The sequence below is a fragment of the Octopus sinensis genome, linkage group LG12 (genome assembly GCF_006345805.1).
Source record: "Octopus sinensis linkage group LG12, ASM634580v1, whole genome shotgun sequence".
Taxonomy (NCBI): domain Eukaryota; kingdom Metazoa; phylum Mollusca; class Cephalopoda; order Octopoda; family Octopodidae; genus Octopus; species Octopus sinensis.
The window spans coordinates 35,894,482-35,918,120 of record NC_043008.1 but is presented as its reverse complement, the minus strand read 5'-3'; the positions used below and the strand labels follow the sequence as shown (position 1 = coordinate 35,918,120).

The 23,639-nt window shown below is 35.6% G+C and overlaps 1 protein-coding gene across 5 annotated transcripts in view; it reads left to right on the top strand.

Moving 5' to 3' along the window:
- Positions 1–3,952, top strand: part of LOC115218018 (C-myc promoter-binding protein) — a 167,549-nt gene extending 163,597 nt beyond the window's left edge. For all 5 annotated transcript variants that reach the window (XM_029787767.2, XM_029787765.2, XM_036507871.1 and 2 more), the window contains one exon: positions 2,414–3,952. In XM_029787767.2, the coding sequence (XP_029643627.1) occupies positions 2,414–2,550 (137 nt within the window). In that variant the 3' untranslated portion in view covers positions 2,551–3,952. The remainder of the gene's footprint in view (positions 1–2,413) is intronic.
- The last annotated feature ends 19,687 nt before the right edge of the window (positions 3,953–23,639 follow it).

The window sequence follows — 23,639 nt, the reverse complement described above, 5'->3', positions numbered from 1 at the left end:
GAAACAAAATCAGTGGAGCACATTTCTGTAGGTATGCCCATTGTTTTAACATAACTACTGTATTTTGACGTATATAATGAACCCCCTAAGTTTTGGAGCTTAAAATTTAGAAAAGGTTTTGTAACGGATTATAATACTATCCATGTATAAGAAATTCTCATATTTTTTTAACCTAATTTTTGACAAAAAAAAAAGGGTTCCTTATACACGTTAAAACACAGTAATACTAAGATTACATCGCTATTATATATTTACATATTAGTTTACTTTACTTCACTTTCATTTTGTATGTATCAATATATATAACTGCATGTTATATAAAAACAAAGAATATACTTTTTCCATTCAATTTGCATCAGAAGGGTGACAATAGTGTGAATGAAATGAGCTCAGTTTTTCATTACACATAAACGTAAATAGGATAACAGTATTTACAGTGATATTGTGTTTAGTAACGAAGATGCATGGCTCAGTGGTTAAATCATCAGGCTTACAATCATGAAATAGTTTGATTCCCAGACCAGGCTGTGTGTTGTGTTCTTGAACAAGATACTTTATTTCACATTGCTCCAGTTCACTTAGCTGTAGAAATGAGTTTTGGTATCACTGTATCTGCCTTTGCCTTTCTTTTGGATAACATCGGTGGCATGGAGAGAGGAAGCTGGTATGAGCAACTGCTGGTCTTCCACAAAACCTTGCCCAGACTTGTGCCTTGGAGAGTAACTTTCTAGGTGCAATCCCATAATCATTCATGACCGAAAGGGGTCATAAGACTAAATGTATTAAAAATGAATTATAGAGTATGTGTGTGTATGTGGTCTGATCAATAAGTATCCGGATTGTTGCCATAGTAACAAAGCTAAAGCATGCAGAGTGAAGCCGTTTGGCACAGATTGACCTTGAACTCAGCTGTGCATGCTGCTAAGTTTCGACATTCTAGTTCATTTCCGCTGTTTACAGCAGTGCTTGGAAGGAACGAGTGTAGCGTGTGATTATCACATTGACCATGACAGAGAATGTTGAGCTGAGAATCTGCATCAAATTTTGCCAAAAGCTTGGCAATACCTGCTCAGAGTTTTCAAAATGTTTTCATCATTCTCAACACAATCAAGATCTTGTGCAACTGAAACCTGAGCGTCTTTTTGGTCAGTTGAAAGTAGTTTTGGTGCAAACTTGGCAGACATGCATCTTGCACCCTAATCTTCTGTGATAATAGAATGAAATGAATTGTAACTAATCTGCACATCCTCTGATAACTCATGGATGGGAATTCGACAATTTCCCCTCACAGCTGTACACACATCTGCAATGTTTTACTCAGTTCTGCTGGTTGTGGGTCTCCCAGAATGTTCATCAATATCGACATATTTCCGAACATCTTGGAAACGTCTGAACCGCTCTTACACTTGTGTGTGGCTCATACACTTTCTGCAACTTTGCACAGGCCATGACAACTTTCTCTGTCATGGTCAACGCGATGGGATCACATGCTACACACGTTCCTTCCAAGCACTGCTGTAAATATCAGAAGTCAGCTAGAACATTAAAACTTAGTAAACATGCACAGCAGAGTCCAAGGTCAATCTGTGCCAAGCAACCTCACTCTGCATGCTTTAGCTTCGTTACTATGGCAACAGTCTGGATACTTATTGATCAGACCTCATATATAGATATTGACAGTATTTAGGTTGTAATTTTTCATTACTTCATATTGGTATTGGCATCCTTTCTGTCTCGGGAGACAATGGAGTTGCGCATTTTTTTTTTTTTTTTTTTTTTTTTCTAGGTCTAGTCCGGCTGTTATATTTTATTTCCTGTTACATTTCTTGCTGTGGCTGTGTAGTCCTATCCTGGACAAACACTCCCTCTGGCAGGTACTGCAAATGTAGCGAAGACTGTTCCTGGCTGGTTGTAGTGCCATGGTCTCTTGTTTATGTCTCTTCCTTTCTTTCCATTTCTCCTCTCTCTTTCTGTCACTCCTCTGTATACCCTCTTTTACTGTACGTCGCCATTCTCCACGGTTGCCGGCGACTGCCTCCCAACCGCTAATGTTGATGTTGCAGGCCTTCATGTCCCTTTTGCAAACATCCTTGTAACGTAAGATCGGTCTACCCACAGACCTAGTACCCCTAGCAAGCTCTCCGTAGAGTATGTCCTTGGGGATTCTGCCATCTTTCATACTTCATTACTTCATTACTTCATAAATGCACCTTCTTTTAACATAATTACCTTTCATCTGATAACTCTTATTTTACATTTCCCATTTTTGATGTTTGAGCTTCATTAATATTGCATTTCTTGCCAGCATTCTCCTCACATGCATACCATATATGTACTTACAATATAGGAATATATGATACAATGATATCAAACCACATGAAATACAATTGCCATTTTCTTTTCTTCTTTGCAGAGGGATTTGATCGTGCATACAGAGCTGCATTCAGCAAATTATCGAAGGCAGAGATTAACAGATTGCAACTAGATGATGCACCCCTCCCTCTTGCAGTAAGATACTGTCGTGCTGTCTTTGAAGAATTAGAGGTATAAGCAGCCCTATGTCGAGTGCCTGGCTCAACCTACTGACTGACAAAGAACAATCCAGCAGTGCTGCTCGACTTTTTCTAGAATGCCCGTTCACCATTCTAAAATAGACACTGTGTTCCCACATGAATTTCATGCAGAGAAACCAAACTTTAATTGCGAGATCACTGTGTATTTGTAAATGTTAACTTTTACCAAATGTCTTACAGAATCAATGGAATCACATTGTTACCAGTTTAATGTTCATACTAAATAAATATAAAAATAAAAAGCCCAAGAACCATGGATAATTTAAATCTGACTTGAGTACATTCTACAAAAAAAAAAAAAATCTTAATCCCATTCTCTCTCTCTCTCCCTCTCCCCCCCTCAACACACACTCTCACTTGTCTCGTCAATAACGCTCTTATTTTGAGAGTTTTCATCTAGCAGTGAAAAATAATAATGATGATGATGATGATATCAGTTCTGATCATTCTTGCTCTCACATGTGTATAAAAAAAAAAAAAACCAAACCTGTGACAAATACGGGGGGGGGGGTTCATTATGTTACTGTTATTGCTTTTTCTCTTTGTTTTTCTTTTGTGTTTGTTTTCCCCTCAGTTAAACCATGCAGGTCATCTTGTCTTTAATAGCTTAACAGCCTCATCCCCCACCACCACCACCACATACATCATCCAACTAGTAATTAATTATTTTGTATGTATTAACTGGTCAATTATTTTGACGGTGTTGCAACTGTTAGCCACATCCATAAACCGTTGTTGTAACTCACTGGGTTAATATAATTTGAATTGGCTTTTCCTGCTTTTCTTGTGAACAGAAGGACAGGCAGAAGTTGTCTGGAGAAACGTCTGGTCTCTGTCTCCTGTTTGTCAGGATTGTGAATTGTGGTCAAAATAGTGGGAAAGAGGGAAAGTCAATTTATTTTTGCCTCAAAAATTCATTTCCTGGTGATGATAAACACTTCTATATGGGGAAAACATTTAAAGATCCTGGTATACATTTGATTGGGTTTATTCTCTTTTTGTTTCTCCCGCTCCAAAATATGGTGATTGAAATTGTGCTTATTCCTTTCTTCTTCATTCCACTATTTTAATAGCATTACTCTTAGCTGAATGAAAAAAAGTTTAAAATTTTGATTATCTCCCCTCTTCATGATTTATATTTCAGTTTTAGCCATTTAATAATTCTTAAAAGTAATCAAATCATTGGGCTTGCTTTTTAATTGGGTTTATTTATTTATTGGGTGATGGGGGTGTTTGCTTCATGGTTTTTTAAATGTTATTGCCAAATAATGAACAGCCAACACTGGCAAAGAAAAGACAAAATGATTTAGTCTATCATAAAAAGTTATAATATATTCCAACAGCCCTAATGCTTGCAAAAATATTCCCATTTAGAAAAAAAAGAAAGGAGAAAGATAAAAGTTTTAGTAGTTATTTTTGTATTTGAATATGTATTCCATTCATATTTATGGTTACTCTTCCATGAATATATTGTTTAGGCATTGTTTTATAGTCGGATGTTCTTCCTGTCACTAACCCTTACTTGTTTTCCAAATAAGGAATTTGTTATTTCACATGTTTCCAATAGCATAAAGTGAGTGGACGATTTGTTGACAGGTAAAATGACAACAACAGTGCTTGCAACTCGTGTATGAAACTTATTTAAATAACTGATATGAGATACATTATACAGTGATATGATTAGTTAAATGGCTCAAATGTGCAATATCATCAGTGAACACTTACAGAAATGACTCATGCAATAAATATAACAGTGATGTTATTAGTTTAGATACATCTGTCAACACTGTTAATTCTGAAAAGGATTGTGTGACATAGAAGTATGAACTATATGGTACCACATTATCATTAAATAAATAGGTCGTTTACAATTAAATCTAACCAGTAAAAGAATATTAAATTTAATTATATTGAGTTATATGATCTTCTATAGTAAATGTCTTAAAATTTGTGTTGTAAATTTGATACTAGTCAGAAATAGCCTTTATAGTTCACTTCACTTGGAAGTTATTAGATTAAGTAGTAACTATATAGAATTACAATACCTGTCTATATGCTTTTCATGTTATGAAAAGAACTTGCTCAATTAGCTCATGTTCAGGTGGTGACAGGTGGTAGTTTTAATTTTGCGACTTCTTTATTGTTTATTTTTGATGCCACTGTGGTTTCACCTTGACCGCCACCACCTGGCATATACTTTCTTGTATGACTTGTGTTTGTTTACACTGGGAGTTGGTTGAATTAACTTAATGAAATGAGGTATGTGGGGCAGCTACGCCTAATACATTCAGTATCATAAGCTTGATAGTGGTGACATTGGGCTGAAAAACCAAAGCTAGACAGGCTGTACTGGTTAAAATTCCACAAAATAAAAAGTTTCAAACTTTATGAGAAAATAGAAAAGGCAGTCCTAGAAGCATTTATGTAAACAATCTCTGTGCCCTCTTAGACTGGTGTTTATTCTCAGAACTTTTAAGTTAGAAATTCAGATTTTTTTTTTCATTTCTTGGGTAAAACTACTTTTGTTACAGGTATCTATTTCCTTGCCAAATTAACACACACACACACATATATATATAAAAATGGTACAAGAATGCAAAACATCCAGACAGTTAGGTGAAACAAAAAAAGGAAAACACCTGTATAATATTTGAACCCAACACTGCAAGTTGATAAAATATTTGTCAACAATTACAGAATGATAAATAGCAGAAATAGATGAGTGCCAAACTAAATTTTTTGCTTTAACATTCTGAGTTCTAATAGTTAGAGCTGAAAGCTAAACTAATCCTCTCTACTTTGGTGTGTTGGGCTAGCAAGGAATGTCATTCATTTTAAGGTAGATATTTCACTACTAATTAGATTGTTGTGATTTCACCACTGAACACCTCTTTCATATTTCTTATATTTACATCAAGTCATTTTTTTTTTAACCATGGTAGAATTTGAACTCTGCTGCTCATGCTGACACACCTATCGAATGTTCAGTGTTCCCACTGCTACTTCTTTACAGTTTGTTTGATTTGAATAGTAAAGAGTTTTGAATATTTGGTAGGAAATGCAATATCAGTGATTGAGGGGAAATAAGCTGGTGATAAAGACAATTTACTATTTATCATAATAATATTTGGTACAAAGAATATCTTAGAATGTAGTAAATCATGGTTTTCTAAGAATTTATGATGAATGTTTGATTCCTTTAAACATTTTTTCATTTTTTTTCTTTTATTTTCATCTCAGATATTTCAATACAAAAAGCTATGTTCTGCAATTCTGTTTATTGCTTCTAAAAGCATCTCCCTGCAAATAATCCAACTGCCAATTTGCATTTAACGAGGTTATTTATTTGAATTTGAGTATATTTTATTTAAACTAGGTTTAAGATTTTTTCTTTAATTTTATTCCTCCTGTAATTTTTGATTAGTAATGGGGAAGGGGTTAGTTTGGGTTAATCCTTCCTCTTTTATGTACACAGTCACTGGTACCAGTTGGCCATGCTGTTGTTGTTAGTTCCTTTCAAATTCTGCATGAGCAGGATCAGTAAACACAGGAGGTAGCCAACTGAATACATCAGAGCTAACTCTACAGCTTTAAGATCCAGTTTACAAAACAGAACAATCACCTAAAATATTTGGTGACCATGTCATGGATGGCAGTTGGACTTTCTTTCAATGTTACTGTAGTTATCTAGTCTTTAGCGTAAAGAGTACGGAGATGTCATAACTAAAAAAAAAAAAAAAAATTGTGGTCCTCAGTTTAATGCTAAGAGTTTGGGAGTTGAAATTGGGCTGTTATATTGTGTAGGTTGAGTGACTATATGGAAGCTCCCTATTGTTGGCTCATTAAGCTGTTCCTTTCATTATCATTACTGTGACAAGCCATTTGGTGCAGGAGTTGGCAAATATAAAACACACTTCTAAGGTTTTACTGACGGTTTTCTCTTGGGAATGGCCAAAGTGCCAAGTTATCAGATTCCTTTGTCCCCTTTAAACTAAAGGACTAAATGAAGATGTTATAATAATAATTATCAATATTAGGGTAGCAAATTGGCAGAATTGTTAGAGCATTGGACAAAATACTTTGTATTTCCTCTAGCTCTTTACATTCTGAGTTCAAATCCTACCAAGGTCAACTTTGTGGGAATTGATAAAATTATCAGTAGGGTACTAGGCTTGCTGTTATCAACTGATAACTCTTCTTTTAAAGTCAATGGCCATCTGCTGAAATCAGAAGCCATTACTATTGTTGTTGTTGTCAAGCTAGCTTTCTTTGAGTAAAGCAAAGTATCTGTGAAATACTGCAGGTTAATTTTTAACTGACTCTATTCCTTGCCCCCAAATTTGAGGCCTTGTGCCTGTCTTAGGAATCAATCATATTATTATTATTGCGAATGTAAGGAATTGCAGGATTGGTAGAACAAGGTAACCAGACATAGTACTGTCGAGAGTATGAAGTTGCATCCTGAGTTCAAATCCAGCAGCTGGAGTTAACTTTGCCATTCATCTGTTTGGGGGATCAGTATCATAAAATACCAACCAGAAATATTTTAATAATTGGTTTGGTCAACTGTGAAGTCTCTCTCAAAAAAAAAAAAAAAAAAAAAATTGAAATGTGTGTGAAGGTTAGAAACCATCATCAATCATCATTCTTGTTATTGTCATCACCATTATCACCACCACCACCATTACCACCATGTGTAACATTCAGTTGTTGATCATCTGTGATAGCAGCGCAATTGGACAATTGGCAAGCTGTATTATAATCCCTAATATTATCTCTCATTCAATCTCCTTTCTTTCTCCAGAATCTTATTTCAAATTTTTTTTTTCTCAAATCTGGAAGAAAAAAAAAAACAAAAGCATAAATCTTTCTGATTATTGTACATTTGGGTTTTTTTTTTTTTTGTCTTTGCGTTTTTTTCCCCTCCCCCTATTCATCATCCAGAGAAATTGTTTTTGACTCTTTGACTGATTTGTATCTTGTGTTATATACATACATCAACTCACACAAATATACATAGATGCATATCTATATATATATATATACACACACACACATGTATGTATGTATATATAATGCTGAAATAAATTTCTTAGGACAGTAAGAAATATTCAATATGAAAAGGAATTTATAATGAACATAACAAAAACAAAACTCATTCAGAGTGTTGATATTTTAAATATCTGATATAGTTTTATCCTATTTAATACACTAAAATTAAGAACTTTTGTTAATTAAATCTAAATGCTTAGTCATTAATCATATTGCCTATGCCCATCACTCATGTGTTTCTCATTTCTGTGTTCTGGAGGAGCTGGGTGTGTACACTTCATCAGAAGCTGTCTGCAGGTTGCTAGTCAAACTGACTATATAGTTTGAAGTGTATATAAAAGAGAACAAGAATGAAACGTGTATTATTCAATCTCTGTCAAAAAATATCATTGAATATATTTCAAACCATATTTGGTTTGTCCAGCTTTCTACTGGCAGCCTCTGATGAAGAGGTGTGTTTCTTTGGCTTTGGTAGTTTATAAATATTAGAAACACACATGTGATGGGTACAGGTAATTTGATTCCTTACTACAAGCAGTTTGATCTGGTTCACTAAAGTCCTATTTTAGCATACTGAATAGACTGATACATCAGATGTCACATACATATATACACACACATATACAGATACAGTGGGTATACACACTGTATAATACTCAAAAATTTTCTTGATTATCAGCTTTAAATGTCTCAGCTGTTTTGTAATTTTTTTTTTTTTTTCTGAAAACTTACAACATTTTTATTTATTATCATCAATATTGATAATGATGATGATAATTGTTCAACTTACATTTACCATTCCATCCTACAAATATTTTTTGTTGGTTTTTTTTTTTTTGAGTGAATTTGTTTTATTTTATTCCATTCTTTTCTCTGTCTAAAAGAATGTTTCAGATACTATATTAAAATACGACTACACACACAAAAACACATTCAAATATACACAAACAAACACACACACACACATGGTGTGTGTGTGCAATTTAACCATGTTACAATTAAAAAGAAAATTAAGAAAACAAAGGCTTTTTCCTTTTTGTTAGTATTAGATGTTGTTCGTTCGTTTGTTGTCTTTTAAAAGATTTTTGACTAATATGTACACCTGTATATATCTAGTTTGGGATCTTTACTCTTTGAAAGGCAGATCGTGAAATTAATTTTTTGTAACTAAACACTTTCAAACTTCAGACACTGGTAGAATGTGTCATATAAAACATCTTTTACTCTTAGTGTCGTTGAGAAAAGTTTGTATTTTCAAAGTTATTTCATGTTAAAGTTGTCATGTTTCGGTAATTTCAACCAATCAATGACGTGTATTCAGCTGAATACAATTACTGCTGTTGTTTGTCTGCAACGACTTTTGGTGGTGTATTTTTCGTTTGTAACTGTTATTTATGACATATTTCATCTCAGTTACATGTGCATGAATAAACAAGTGTATCTGAAGCATGTTTACTTCATGGCACCACCACAATCGTTCATGCATTTCTACTGCTTTTAATTTATTTTTTTTCCTGCTTTTCAGCTATTATTTTCGGAAAGACTTTTGTACCTCCCCTACCTCCCCCCCCTTCCAATTTCTTCATTTTTCACTTTTTCCCCGTAACTCTAACCCTAAAACCCTAACCCTAACCCTAAAACCCTAAAGCTTAAAACCAGTACAAACGCACGAACGATGTCATAAATAACAGTAACAAATGAAATATACACCACCGATAGTTGTTGACAAACAACAGCAGTAATTGTATTCAGCTGAATACACGTCATTGATTGGTTGAAATTACCGAAATATGATAACTTTAACATGAAATGACTTTGAAAATACAAACTTTTCTCAACGACACTAAGAGTAAAAGATGTTTTATATGACACATTCTACCAGTGTCTGAAGTTTGAAAGTGTTTAGTTACAAAAAATTAATTTCGTGATCTGCCGTTCAAAGGGAAAAGATCCTTAGTTTGTATACTAATTTTATGCTACGTTAACAGTGAATACCATGTTTTGTTTATGTTCCTTGCCCTTTCCCTCCATCTCCTTTTACATTGCACACGAAATCCATAAACACTCAAACAAGCGGTTCTGAATTATTACTTGAAATCCGTTTTTCAAGCTGATAAAAAAAAAAAAAAAAGTACAAATAAATGTAAAAGTAAACTAAAATAACTGACAAACTCTGAGAATTCAGAAGCAAAATCTGGTCTATTACTACTTCTACTACTATTACAACTACAATTATTGGATTATTGATAACAAGCACCTCAACGTTGTTACTGATTCTTCTTGAGATCATATAAAGCTATTTTACCATCAAGTGTTTATTATTATTATTATCATTATTATCATTATCATTATTATCATTATTATTATTATTAGTTAAATTAATGAGCTGGCAGAATTGTTAGTCGGACAAAATGCTTAGCGGTATTTCACCTGTCTTTGCATTCTGAGTTCAACTTCCACCGAGGTCGACTTTGCCTTTCATCCTTTCAGGGTCGATAAAATAAGTACCAGCTGAATACTGGTGTCGATGTGATCGACTATCCCCCTCCTCCTAATTTCAATCCTTGTGCCTATAGTAGAAAGGATTATTACTATTATCAAAGCAACAAGCTGACAAAATTGTCACTGCATTGGACAAATTGCTTTGCAGCATTTTCCCCAGCTCTTAACATTCAAATCCTGCTAAAGGCAACTTTATCTTTAATTCCTTTCAAGGCCAACAGAATCAAACGCCAATCAGGTTTCTAGGGTTTCATGGTACTGACTAAACCCCTCCCTCTCCCAGTGCCATAATTTGAGACAATTATTTATATTGAGTTCAGATCCCACCAGTGTCTGTTTTACTCTTCGTCCTTTCGGGGTTAATTAAACACCAGTCAGGCACTAGCCTTGTCACATTGTGTGTGTCGTGATGAATCTCCCTGAAAATTACATTAAGGGTACACGTGTCTGTTGAGTACTCAACCACTTGCACATTAATTTCATTAATTGAATCAACTGAAAAATTCATAGCCAATGGAGAGCCAGGCCATTCTGAGTTCAAATCCTGCTGAAGTTGACTTGACCTTTAATTTTTTTGGGGGGGGGGGGCAATAAAGGAAAGTACCAGGCAAATATTGGGGGTCGATGCTATTGTCTCAGCTCTTCTCCATGAAATCACTGATTTTCTGCTTAAATCGGGAACAATTTTTAAAGCTGGTAGATTCACTGAACTGTTAGAATGCTGACCAAAATACCATGAGCTATTTCTATTCGCCTTTGACATTCCAAGTTCAAATCCTGCTGAGGTCTACTTTGCCTTTTGTTCTTCTGGAGACAATAAAATAGAGTATTCGTCAAGTTCTGGGGTTGATGGTGTCACCTAATCGCCTCCTTTCAAAACCACTGGCCTTGTACCCATATTAAAATCATTATTATTATTAAGGTGGCAAAGTGGCAGAATGGTTAGCATGCCAGACAAAATGCTTGGCAACATTTTGTTTGTTTTTATGTTCTGAGTTTAAATTCCCCCAAGTTCAACTTTGTCTTTCATCATATCGGAGTCAATGAAATAAATACCAGTCAAGTCTCAATGGAGACTAACATCCTCCCCAGAATTGCTGGCCTTGTGTCAAAATTTGAAATATAATCATTATCATTATTATTGTTATTATTTTGTTCATTTCCTGTTGAGGCTATTAGTTAGTTAGTTAGTTAAATTTTTGGCTCAAAAAGCAAAATGCAAGGCCATGTAGGGGGACATGGAGTTATGTACAGGGTGGTGTTCATGTAAAGAGTTCAGGCCACTTGTGGTCAAGGGAGACTTTGAACCGAGCGGTCGTCGGCATCTTCACCATCTCGTCCGGCAGCTTATTCCACGGATCTGCAACCCGGACGGAGAAAGCCCCTCTCCTTCGATTGAGATGAAATCGTCGCAGATAGAGCTTTTCGGAGTGACCCCGCAGCCGACGCTCTGAAGCAGGAGTGAAGAACAGCTCTTTCGAGAGGTTACACTTTCCGCTTATGATGTTGTGAGCAAGAATGAGATCACCACGGCGTCGGCGTTTTTCTAGAGAATAAAGGTCGAGCGTCTTCAGCCTTTCTTCATAAGACAAATTCTTGAGACCAAGATAAAATAAAGTACCAGTCAAATACTGAGGTCAGTGGTAGCACCTAAACCCCTCCCTTCAAAACTACAAACCTTGTCCCTTTATTGGAAACTATAATTACTATATTCAGTATGATGGATGGCAGACATTGTAGTCCAGAGTAAAACATCTGGTTCCTCTCTGAATTCAAATCCTGCTGGGAACACCTTTGTTCTCACGTTTCCAGAAGTTGGTCAAATAAACCACCAGCCTTTCTACACTCCATCTCTTCACCAAATTTGTGGCTCTGTGCCAATGTTAGAAAAATATCAGATGAGCTAGTTTTTGATGGCGTTTCTCTATATATCTCCATTGAATGGAGAGAAAACTCAGTTTGCTTCCTAACCACATGGTCCCAGGTTCAGTTCCACTGCGTGATACCTTGGACAAGTGTCTTCTACTGTAGCCTCAGGTTGACCAAATCCATGTAAGTGGATTTTATAATAGAAAACTGAAAGAAGCCCATCGCATATATGTGTGTGATTGTGTCTGTGTTTATGTCCTTGTAACTTAACGGTTCAGCAAAAATGATTTATATAAGTACCAAGCTCAAATATATACTGGGTTTGATTCATTCAACTATAATTCTTCAAAGCAGTGCCCTAAAATGGCTACAGACTAATGAATGAAACAAAAACTGAGACATTGTTACTGAAGGTAGGGTGACTGTTTTAATGTCCACTTTTCCATGCTTGTATGAGGCAGATTTTATACTGCTGGATGCCCTTCCTGACACCAACCATCACCTGTCTCCAAACAAGATATTTCCCCATGGTTAGATATATTTCCATGGACTGGAAATGAGTGACTCCTCTCTATGATGGTAACACTTCTCTATAATTCTCCTGTTATGCCAAGATGAGAAGATATGTGCACACACACACACACACACACACACCAATGATGAGATTTCAGCTTCTACACCATTCATTCACAAGGTTTTAGTCGCCTCATGGCTATAGTAGAAGACATTTACCTCACAAGTGTTGTGTAGTATAACAATCCAAAACCATGCAATTGGGAAGTTGTGCCTTTGTCAAAGTAGAAATAAATTTATAAAACCTGTAAGTACCAACCCTTTTTGAGGTCTTGAGATTTGTAAAGATCGAAAGAATACAACTGCAAATATGTGCATCATAAACGGGGTTCTTCTGAAGTGTCTTTGGAGTAATGTTACTAAACAGTGGATAGCTCGGAGATGAGAGAGGAGCCACTATTTTTCTGAATTGAGGAATCACAGCACTGATACTATTGTATCTTGTGAGAATGAAACAAGAAAAAAACCCTGAACATGTTTTACAGGTCAAACCAACAAGCAGGAAACCTTGTAGTAGACCATGAGCAAGATGGTTGGATCCATAAAGTTGGTTAGTCTCACTTTGGGATTCAATCGGATCAAGTGAAGATGGTCGCTTCTGACAGGATCTGATGGTGATTGAGGAATAAGTGGTTGAAGAAGATGGGATCTAATTATCACAGCATTGTAGGATTTCTTCCTCTTTGTTTTAAAAATGTATATGCAAGGAAACAAGAAAAGCATCCGAACAATATATTCAACTCTTTATTCGGGTATATTGTGAAATGTATGTTTTTGGTCGGTCAGCAACCACACAGCAAATCTGGAGTTAATCAAAAACACGTTTACAGTGTTCAATGGCTGCATCCCAAGTCTCCGATGCAAGGAACACGACAGAACTTTTTCCGTCAGTCTTTTAGCGCATGTGCATGAGGGAACCTTCGCAGGCCTTCTAGAAGATTCCAGTCCACACACGCGCACTGAAGACTGTCAAGATGACGTCACTACAGCATCCTGCTAATATTTATTAATTAAAAAGATTATATATTAACGATGGTGATGAGGATAATAATGTAAGTTACAGTTAAAATTTGCCAAAAGATATTTTGCAATCAGAAATGTTACTTCACTATGTAGTTTGAGAAGAGGGTCCACTATGAAGAATGAAAAGTAGAGGAAAAATAAATTACCATCTTAAGAAGAAAAACTGGTATAAATGCATAACACTGAGAATCTGTCTCAGAACAGACTCATCAGTTCCATGGTGATAAAAATTTAAACTCTATTCTAACTTTGCTTCAGTTAATTCTTAAAATAATGAAGAATTTAGTAAAATAGCTTTGTTGTTATTAAGCTGGTGCCTAGAACATGACATGAAATTTTGGTGGCTGATTTTAAACTTAGATGACTTTAAAATGAGGTTTGCATCATAAAAAGAGGAAAGGTGTTGAGCTGGCAAAATTGCTAGCACTTCAGAAAAACTGTTTAGCAGCATTCATTCTGGTTCTTCACATTTTGAGTTCAAATCCCACCAAAGTCAACTTTGCTTTTCATACTTTCAGAATTGATAAAGTACCAGCTGCACAAAATTTGAAACCATAAGATGACAACAGAATCATTTACACCTGGGAAAAAATGCTTAGCAACATCCACTCTACCTCTTTACATTCTGAGTTCAAATCCCACTAAAGCCAGTTTTGCCTTTCATTTTTTCTGGGTCAATAAAATAAATACCAATTAAGTATTAGGAGGAAGAGTTAATATAAATGACTTGCCCCATTCCTTCATAACTGCTGGTTTTATGTCAGAATTAGAAATAATTAATAAGGAGGATGTGAATAGGAATATGTTCTCTAATATTGGAAGTCAAGGAGAAGAGAATCAGAACAAACACTTCAAGACATTCTCTCAGATGTTTTATCAATTCGCCTTTGAAATATCTGTTCTAAAACTGATGAAAACTAAAGGTTTCACACACACTCTACCAATATTATTTGCCTTCTTGCCACCTAACTTCTTTATTAACGAGAAAACTGAATAGAGATTCTGTTGTGTCTGGGGAGAGTCATTTTCTTTTTGTGCCTTATAATGAAACACACTCTGGTAAAATTTCCACTTATTAGTCAAGACAATTGAAAAGGTTGTAAGACACAACAAAAAGTTTAAGAAAATAAAAATAAGAAATAAGTGGAAATTTTACCAGTGAGTGTGTTACATTATAAGGCACAAAAAGAAAATGACTCTCCCCAGACACAACAGAATATGCTTCAACACACAAACTCATATAAAGAATCTTGCAAACCAAATCCAAAAATGAAATATGAATAAAGATTGCATCTCTGTAATTCCTCTGTCTTTTGTTGTGGTATTGGAAATTACATTTAATATAATTTAACCGTTTTGATCCCAACCTGTCTGAGGACATCCATGGTTCTATGATACAAACTTTCTAGCTTAACCCTCAAGTATTTCAGTCAACCATATCAAGCCCAAATATTTTGCTTGTTTTAAGTGAGAGGCTGGTTAGATCCAGTGACCTAGACGGAAAGCTTGCATTAAAATTTCATGTTAATTAGTTCCAAACCACCAACTTTATTAACCCTTTGTCTGTCCAAAGCATTTTCATAAATGGATCCTCAATGTCTTTGCATGTTTTAAGACTTGTTTCATATGTTTTGAGTAAAATAAAGCTTTCCCTTTCAGAAGTCTCAAGTTACTCTGAGAAAGAAACTGGGGATGTGTACCATAAATGACAGCAGAGAAGTATGAGATAAGCAGGACAGGCAAAACGTTTATAATGACAAAATTATTTTACTAAATCCTTCATTATCTTGAAAATTAATAGAACCAAAGGTGATATAATATCGAGAGAAATGTGGTAAGAAAAGGATTAACCAAAAATAAACCCATTTTTATTTTATTAACTCTTTTACTGTGTAAGTCAATTGTGTCCACTCAAAATTTCACCACTTACTGTGGAAAGCAGTTTTTTAGGCCAGTCTATCTTTTGTTGAGGAATACCATGTTTAAAACTACTTTATTGTTGAGATGTGTTATATTTTTTGAAGCAGTATGACTTGCAGAAAAGGACCAATCCTATATTTAGTTACATATTTACTATTATTTCTGGTATTAACTAACCTTTATTTAGGAGTATAGTGTTAAAAACACTATACTTTAGTTTGCCATGTTTATAATTCTCAAAGCCCAACCCCTCAACACTATCAGAATCACCCCGCAACAAGTATTTGACAGCTTGTTACCCAGGTATCCTAATAAATAGTACACAGGGTTGTGGTGAAAACATTTGTTATCAGAATAAAGTGGTGAGAAAAAGTTCAAAGTACACTTATTTCTGCTAGCGACAAAGAGTCTATCTCTCTCTTTCTGAGTGAAGGACAGATTATATAACACTTGTATGTCAAGTGTAATGTTGCATAGTAGTAAGATATGGCCATTGAATAGGTGAAGACTGGGAATTAAGCAAAGGAGCCTGCTCTACTGGATATGTGTTACTTATATGCATGAATGTTGAAGCACAATTGTGCCGAGGGAGGAACTAGTCATCAGAAACATCAGCTATAATAATTGAGGACACAGTTGTCTGATATGTAATAAGGAAGGCATGATGGCTGACAAAGTGGAAATAGCCAAGAATAGTAAAGGGTGATCTCAAGAATGCTGGTTGGGCTTTATATGAGCACATAACACTGAGAATCTATACAAGAACAGACTTGTCAGTCCCATATCACCATGAAAAGTTATAACACACTCACACACACATATATATATATAGCATTCAAAATGTGACTGTGTGTGTACCATTGGCGATTTTTTTTTTCGTCTGTCTTCCCTTCTCTGGATCTTTCCTTCTCCTAAGTTTCCGACGAAGAGCTCCACTCGAAACGTTAAACCCTCCTTCTTTCCTGAGTGTCCAATAATACTATATTTGTTCCACGTCCTCGCGTTATTGTGTTTTTTTGTGCTTTCTTGTTTGGATTAACTTTATATATATATATATATATATATATATATATACATACATACATACACACATGTACACACACATTTAAAATATTTCTTTTAAGTCTAAACAACACAAGTAAAAGAAAAGGTTGGGGGTCTGCTACTCAGCTCTACATAACACAGCATTACCATAGAAAACCAGTGAGAAGCAACTCAATTGATTTGATTGATTTGGATGTTTAAGAAGAGGAGCATAAGATTCCCCAACCACCTGACCATGTTTTAGGTTGTCTAAAAGTGGATCTGTCAACTGAATGAAGACACAGGATTAATATTGACAACAGTGGCAAAGGAGATCATTATGATTGAATTGGGTAGCAAAAGTGTTGTTGGCAAGAGAAAGTGGACAACAACTCTTTGAAGGTTGAACAACTAAGTCAAGGAGATCAACTTCTTAAAAAGAAAATAGTGTGTGTGGTTGGTTGTATGGGCAGAGAAAGTTAAGTGTTACGAGGTCCTGTCTTACTGAAGACTATTCAACATCTTGAGTGATGGAATCATAAAAATATGCACCCAGTACACTGTTAAATGGTTGGTGGCAGGAAGGGCATCTGGCCATAGAAACTGCGCCATAATGGAACATAAACGTGAGAAGTGGTTTTTGGGTTATCTTGGAGGGCAGCAGCTCCAAATAAGAACTGAGCCATTCATGTTGATCCTTCCAACTCATACCAGCATGGAAAAGCAGATGTAAAATAATTATGATAATGATCATGATCATGATGAATAACAATGACAGCAATAAGGATGATGATGATGGCAATCAATAATGATGATGACCATGACAACGATGATGATGACAAAAAAGATTTTTAAATCAACTGAAATAATGAAGTGAATTTATTTTAATCTTTAATCAAATATAGATTTCTGACTGATTTCTTTTATTTTCCCCCCTCAGATTGAAATATTTTCATTAACAATGAGATGAATCAACCAACTTAAATTAATACTTACACAAAAAATGGAAACAAAAAAAAAACCCTATAAAAATACAAGTCCAATCCTTAATTTTTGCATCAAGTGCCATCATATTTTGCTCCATGAAGACATTGACCTTTTTTAGTACAAATCTGTGTGACTTCTGGTGATTTTTACCAAACTTGACATATTTCTTCTGCTAAATCATTGCCAGAAAGTAGTAAGACTTTACCATTCAGTCTTTCTAGAGCCAGGTCTAATTGGAAAGTCTCTCTCTCTCTCTCTCTTAGAATATCAATAACTAGTAGGGATGCAGTATTTCATTATGCAACCCTAATATATTACAAAGAATATATTAAATGTTTTTATAAGTCAATATCTTGTCCTACTGTATTAGCAGTGCATTTTACATCAGTTGTTGAGGTTATCTCTACAAGATATTCTATAGAAATTATTGCCTGCACAGATTTTTGTTACAACCTTTCATATCCAAGACAGCAGATGTAAAGAAAGAATGAGATTGAAGATGAGAAAAGGGTAATGGGCATATATGTCATATTTTGGGAGATTTTGATCTTTCATCAGCACCCATCTAACTCCTTAATCATCTCCTCACAGAGGGGATGACAAGGAACTGAAATTCCCAGCAGTTTGCTGCACTTGAGAAGACGTGTCAAGTAAAACCATGGCCATCCATCCCTACAGTCATGTCCTTTCAGGCCATGCTCTTCACTGCCACTCACTCTCTCGGCCAAGAGGCCATTATGTTGTGGGCTCAAAAGTGCTGGTGTTACATAGAAAGCATCCAAGCTGGTACCACTTACAAAGACACCCAATACAATCTGTAAAGTGGTTGGCATTAGGTAGGGTATCCAAGCATAAAAAACATGTCAGAACAGCCAATTGGAGCCTGGCACAGCTCTTCAGCTTGCCAGCTCCTGTCAAACTGTCCAACCCATGCCATCATGGAAGACAGACATATGATGATGATGATATATATATATATATATATATATATATATATAAACAACTTAATTGTTATGGACAATTTGTCAAATTTTGGCATATTTGGCATTAGAAATTTTTTCGTTTGCCCTTATTTATAAGTTGTTTATAAATATAACCTTTAGAGGTATTTTTCAATATGCTGGCCATTCATAAAATTTTTTTTTCGAAAAAAATTTATCCTACATTAAATATATATATATGGGCCGTGACTACTGAGGACATGCAAAAGCTTGCAAGGAATGAAGCCAGTATGCTCTGATGGATGTGTAATGTCAGTGTGCATACTTGACAGAGTGTAAGTATCTTGAGAGAAAAGTTGGACCTAAGAAGCATCAGATGTGGTGTGCGAGAGAGACGTTTGCGCTGGTATGGTTATGTGGCAAGAATGGATGAGGATAGCTGTGTGAAAAAGTGTCATACCCTAGCAGTTGAGGAAACCTGTGGAAGAGGTAGACCCAGGAAAACCTGGGATGAGGTGGTGAATCTGGAGAAGAAGCACACTCAAAAAAGTAGAGCAGTCTATATTTTTTACTGGGGAAGGCCAGTTTATGGGTTCCCTTGAGTTTCCCATCCATAAAGGGTTTAACTTTATGGCATTTCATCAGACCCCAAGACCTGTTGATCAGTTTGATACACCATAAAGTTAAACCCTTTATGGACGGGAAACCTAGGGTAATTCCATAAACCGGCTTTCCCCAGGAAAAAAAAATATATATGGTGGTTGTCTACTCCTTATACAGAGTTTGACCACCCCCTGTACCTACACCTTAGCACCATCATGGCAACTGATGTGGCTTTTTAAACCAGACAATGTTCTGAAAAGACACCCACATAGATCGCACCTCCGGTTTGGACCACCAAGAGCTGCAGGTAAGTTATGCTCTTTGTGGATCTTGAAATGTCTTTTGAGGCCTCCGTTGGATTTGCAAACCTTGTCATACACTGCATTCAAAGGTGTGCACAGACATATAGTCAGAATAGTTTGTGGAAGTTAGTTTTCCATCCGTTTGCAGATGAGATTTGAGGCCAGCCAAAGACAGGCATGGTCTATCTCAGACTGTGCACACAAAAAGGTCATTGTCATTCACCTTCTCGATTGTTACATTCTTCCTTAGATCTCTTTTGAGTCTTACTTGCATTATCCTGACCTCTTCAAATGCTTTTACTCCACTCTACACCTTTCTTTGCCATCCAACTAGATCCAAAGCAAGGGTTTCTATATCTTCTGGAATCATTCATAGTAGGCCTTATACCATCCTTGAACCTTTTTTTAGGTTTACACTGATAACATTTCCCCTCTGCAAGCTCACCATGAAACAGCTGTTTTGGCATGCGTTCATCTGCCATTGAGATGGTCACACCATCTCAATGGCCACACCATCTCAATTGGTTCCTCAAAATCATAGCTTTAATTGAGGGGATGCCTGCAGATGCAAGGACATCTGTGTTTGGGAGTAAAAGACCTCCATTGAATTTTTTAAATGCGATGAAGACATTTTTGATGGAATTGTTCCAACAGTTTAAAATACCTTTCATAACAAGTCCAAGTTTCATAGGAATACAACAGGGATGGTAAGACAAATGATTTGTAAAGAGCCAACTTTGTATTCTTATTTATATGTTACTAGCACCAAGTACGTGACTTCAAGCTACCAAATGCTTTTGCTGCCCTTTGAATACACAACTGTATTTCTGTATCAAGATTTCCATCATTTTGAACAGAGCTTCCAAGTTAGACGAACGAATAGGCAACCTCAAGTAACTTTCCCTTAACAAAAATTTTAGTGGGGTTGTAGACAGCACCACGTGCAGGTTGATACATTATAGCTCTTTTTCTTTTCAAGTTGGTGGTCAAGCCAAAATCATCACAAACTGAGTTATATGTAGATACAAGAAGTTGCAGACCTGTTTCAGAATTATTGACAAGATTGCAATCGCCAGCATACAAGAGTGAAGTAAAAACCTTTGTTTTGAATTTCAGTCTGGTTAGATTAAAAACATACCCTGTTGTTTGATATTTTATGTAAATACCCTCCTCAGAGTTTTGAAAAGCATGTGACAACACAACAGTAAAGTATATTGCAAAGAGGGTAGGTGCATCAAGGTCTTGCTTTACTCCATTTTCCATTGTATTTAGTACGGTATCATCCATACAATTTCAAAATAAGGTGATTAGAATCAAAATAAGCAACAAGGATATCCAGAGGTAATGCAGTACAATCGTTTCACGCAACTCCATTTAATTGAACAATGCAACCATTACATCAATTTAAATGCAGAGCAATCTTCAACTGCACAAAGACATAGAATTTAATTAAATTAAAACAGTTGGACACAGTATAATTTTATCTAAAATCTCCAAGAAATTAAGGAGATAGACAAAGAACATGCTGCCTTCACTTTAGCTTAGAAGCTACTAAGGTATCAGGAAGAAAGACTTGTTACAGATTTTGCTTGTCACTGTTTCATGGGGGTCAGTTTTAATTTAGACTAGTTTTATCAAATCCTTATATATCTAAGGCCAAGAGAACAGGAGGCAGTGTCAGTTCGGGGTAGGACTGAGGGAGTCGACTGAAATCATAATGGGTATAGTCATAAAAATCAAGATTTATTTGAAGCAATATCATGAGATTTGGTAAAGGAAAACTTAAATTAGCGGTGGTGTAATTCCCATACGGGACTGTCACGTTAAGTTGACAGTATACAACCACTCTATCACTCCACCACCGCTCATGTCACTTTGAAACATTTAGAAATTTAATATTTCTGATTAAATCAAGATGTTAGCTGACAATTAAGGGGGCTGGTCATTAGCAGACCATTGATAATGAAACAGGGGAAATCTTACCATGTAGTATTATAGTTAAATATTTTAAGCAATACTGCTATATTGTATAAATTTAAAGTTTAGGGTTATTCAGAAGAAGAATTATAACAAAAGGAATACTTTTGAGCATATACCAAACTATTATACATTTTCTATAAATCTTCTCTATTGATGTTACTAAGTTGTATATATACTTCATCATGATCTTTAGTGATTAAGCTATTTTATAGCCTTTTCTATGGTGTTTTACCCTACCTGATCATTTGAATACTTTATAATTGCCTTTAGATAAACCTAAATTTTTGTACCCCTATAAATTCATACTTAGCTTATATAAAACAATAGGGGTATCTTCACAACTTAAAATTAAACTGCTTAAATTATAATTTAATTAATTTATATTTAATTTGTTCTTTCACCTCAATGCTAAATCTTCTTGATAACCTGAAATTTTAAGTTAATACAATATGGCTATATTGTTTAAAATAGGTTTTAGTAATTAATTTTTTTATTCCTTTCTTAAAGGGTTCCATCCTCCTGATCTTAGTATTTATATTGGCCTTTATACAAGCAACCCTTCTAATTAAGTACCCGTAAGAAACTGTAATATGTACGGATCAACACTAACTTTTAAAACCTGTATTATACCTCTTCATTTAAAATTAGTATATAATTAGCACGTTCCTTTAAATAACAATATGGTTTTCGTTCTCCCAGGGGCACAGCTGATTGTATCTTTACTGTCAGACAATTTACAAGAAAAGTGCATTGAATAGAATCTTGCTCTATATCATTGCTTTGTTGATTTGAGCAAAGCATTCATTACGGTTAATTAGCTCTGAGGCTGATTTTAAGGAAAATAGGTTGCCCAGAAAAATTTGTAAACATGGTCAGGGCTTTGCTTAATTTTCTCCAAGATCTTTCCATTGTAAATATTACCTTTTGTATTCGAAATTTTGGATCATCTGTGAAATGTGTCAGTGTGTATGTGTACGCGCCCACTAATTTTGTTCCTTTTCCCCAACATATTATATTCTGATAGAATCGGAACCTATATCTCATAAGCATTTGTTGAAAATTTCATTAAAAATCCTTTTTTGAAAGTTATGAGGAAACAAAATCCAAAGTGGTGCTCACTTGGGTAGTCTGCTATTTTCAGTAAAACAAGCAAAAAAATTAGGTGCTAAATATTCCTAAAAAGACCTGTGTCACGGCTGAAAAGCTTTAGGCGTCAGGTCGAGTCGATCAAGCTACAAATTTCCACTGTGTCTATTTTCAGTGTCTGATTTATAGATAAATCACAAGTTGTGGTGCACCTGAGCACCTGGCTCCAAGTTATACGTGTTGTTATCTGTGACTAGACAGTGAAATTTTGTTCTGTGTAAAGTGATTAATATCGCGCGAGGCGTTTGCCTCCACGTGTGGAAACGTTCCGAAGAAGGTGAATTGACCCTCTAGTCATGGCGACTTACACAGGGGTCACGGGAAAGAAAAATGGTGATTCGTCGATGATCGTGAAGGATGTTTTCTTTGAGAAGAGTAAACTCAAAGAATATGAAAAGCTATTCAAAAGGGAGGGTGATAGCGTGAAGCTAATCCCCCCCGCGAAAGCAAAAGAGGACAAAGAAAACAAGACAGTGACATATAGAACCCAAGACAAAAATACGAAGAAGCTGGCAAGAGTGGAGATAGCCGAAATCGAAAAATGTCTGGGAGACATAATGGGGAAATCAACCTACGTGAGTAGAGGCAAGAAATTTGGTACGGTGGAGGTGAGATGTGCAACGGAAGAAATTGCAGCCTCACTGGCTACCACTGTACTAAGAGCCGAAAAATTTATAATGTGGCCCTCATACAAGGGAAGAAGAGGGGGTCCGGGTTAAAATCCCGAATATACCCCCAGAAATGAAAACAGAATGGCTGGCAACAGCTATTCTAGGAGCAGCAGAAGAGGAAGTGGAGGTGGAATCCTTTAAGGAGTCCAACGCAGTAAACTGGAGAGGATAGGGGTAGAACTGTGTTTGATGGCCACAAAAGAGGACATTGAAAGGTTCCCCTACAGAATAGAAATTGAAGATGAGAAAACCCTCAGTGTAATTGTAGAGGGAAGAAAACCAAACTGTTACCTGTGCGGGACAAGGGGGCACATTAAAAAAGAGTGCCCGTTATACGAATTCGTAGCGGAGTGCGAGCAGGAACTTGAAGAAAAGAAGAATACGGTAAATGAAAAAGAAAACATAGAAAAGGAAACAAAACAACAAGAGAAAGGAAATAATAAGTCAATGAAGGAAAAAGAAATAAAAGAAAAG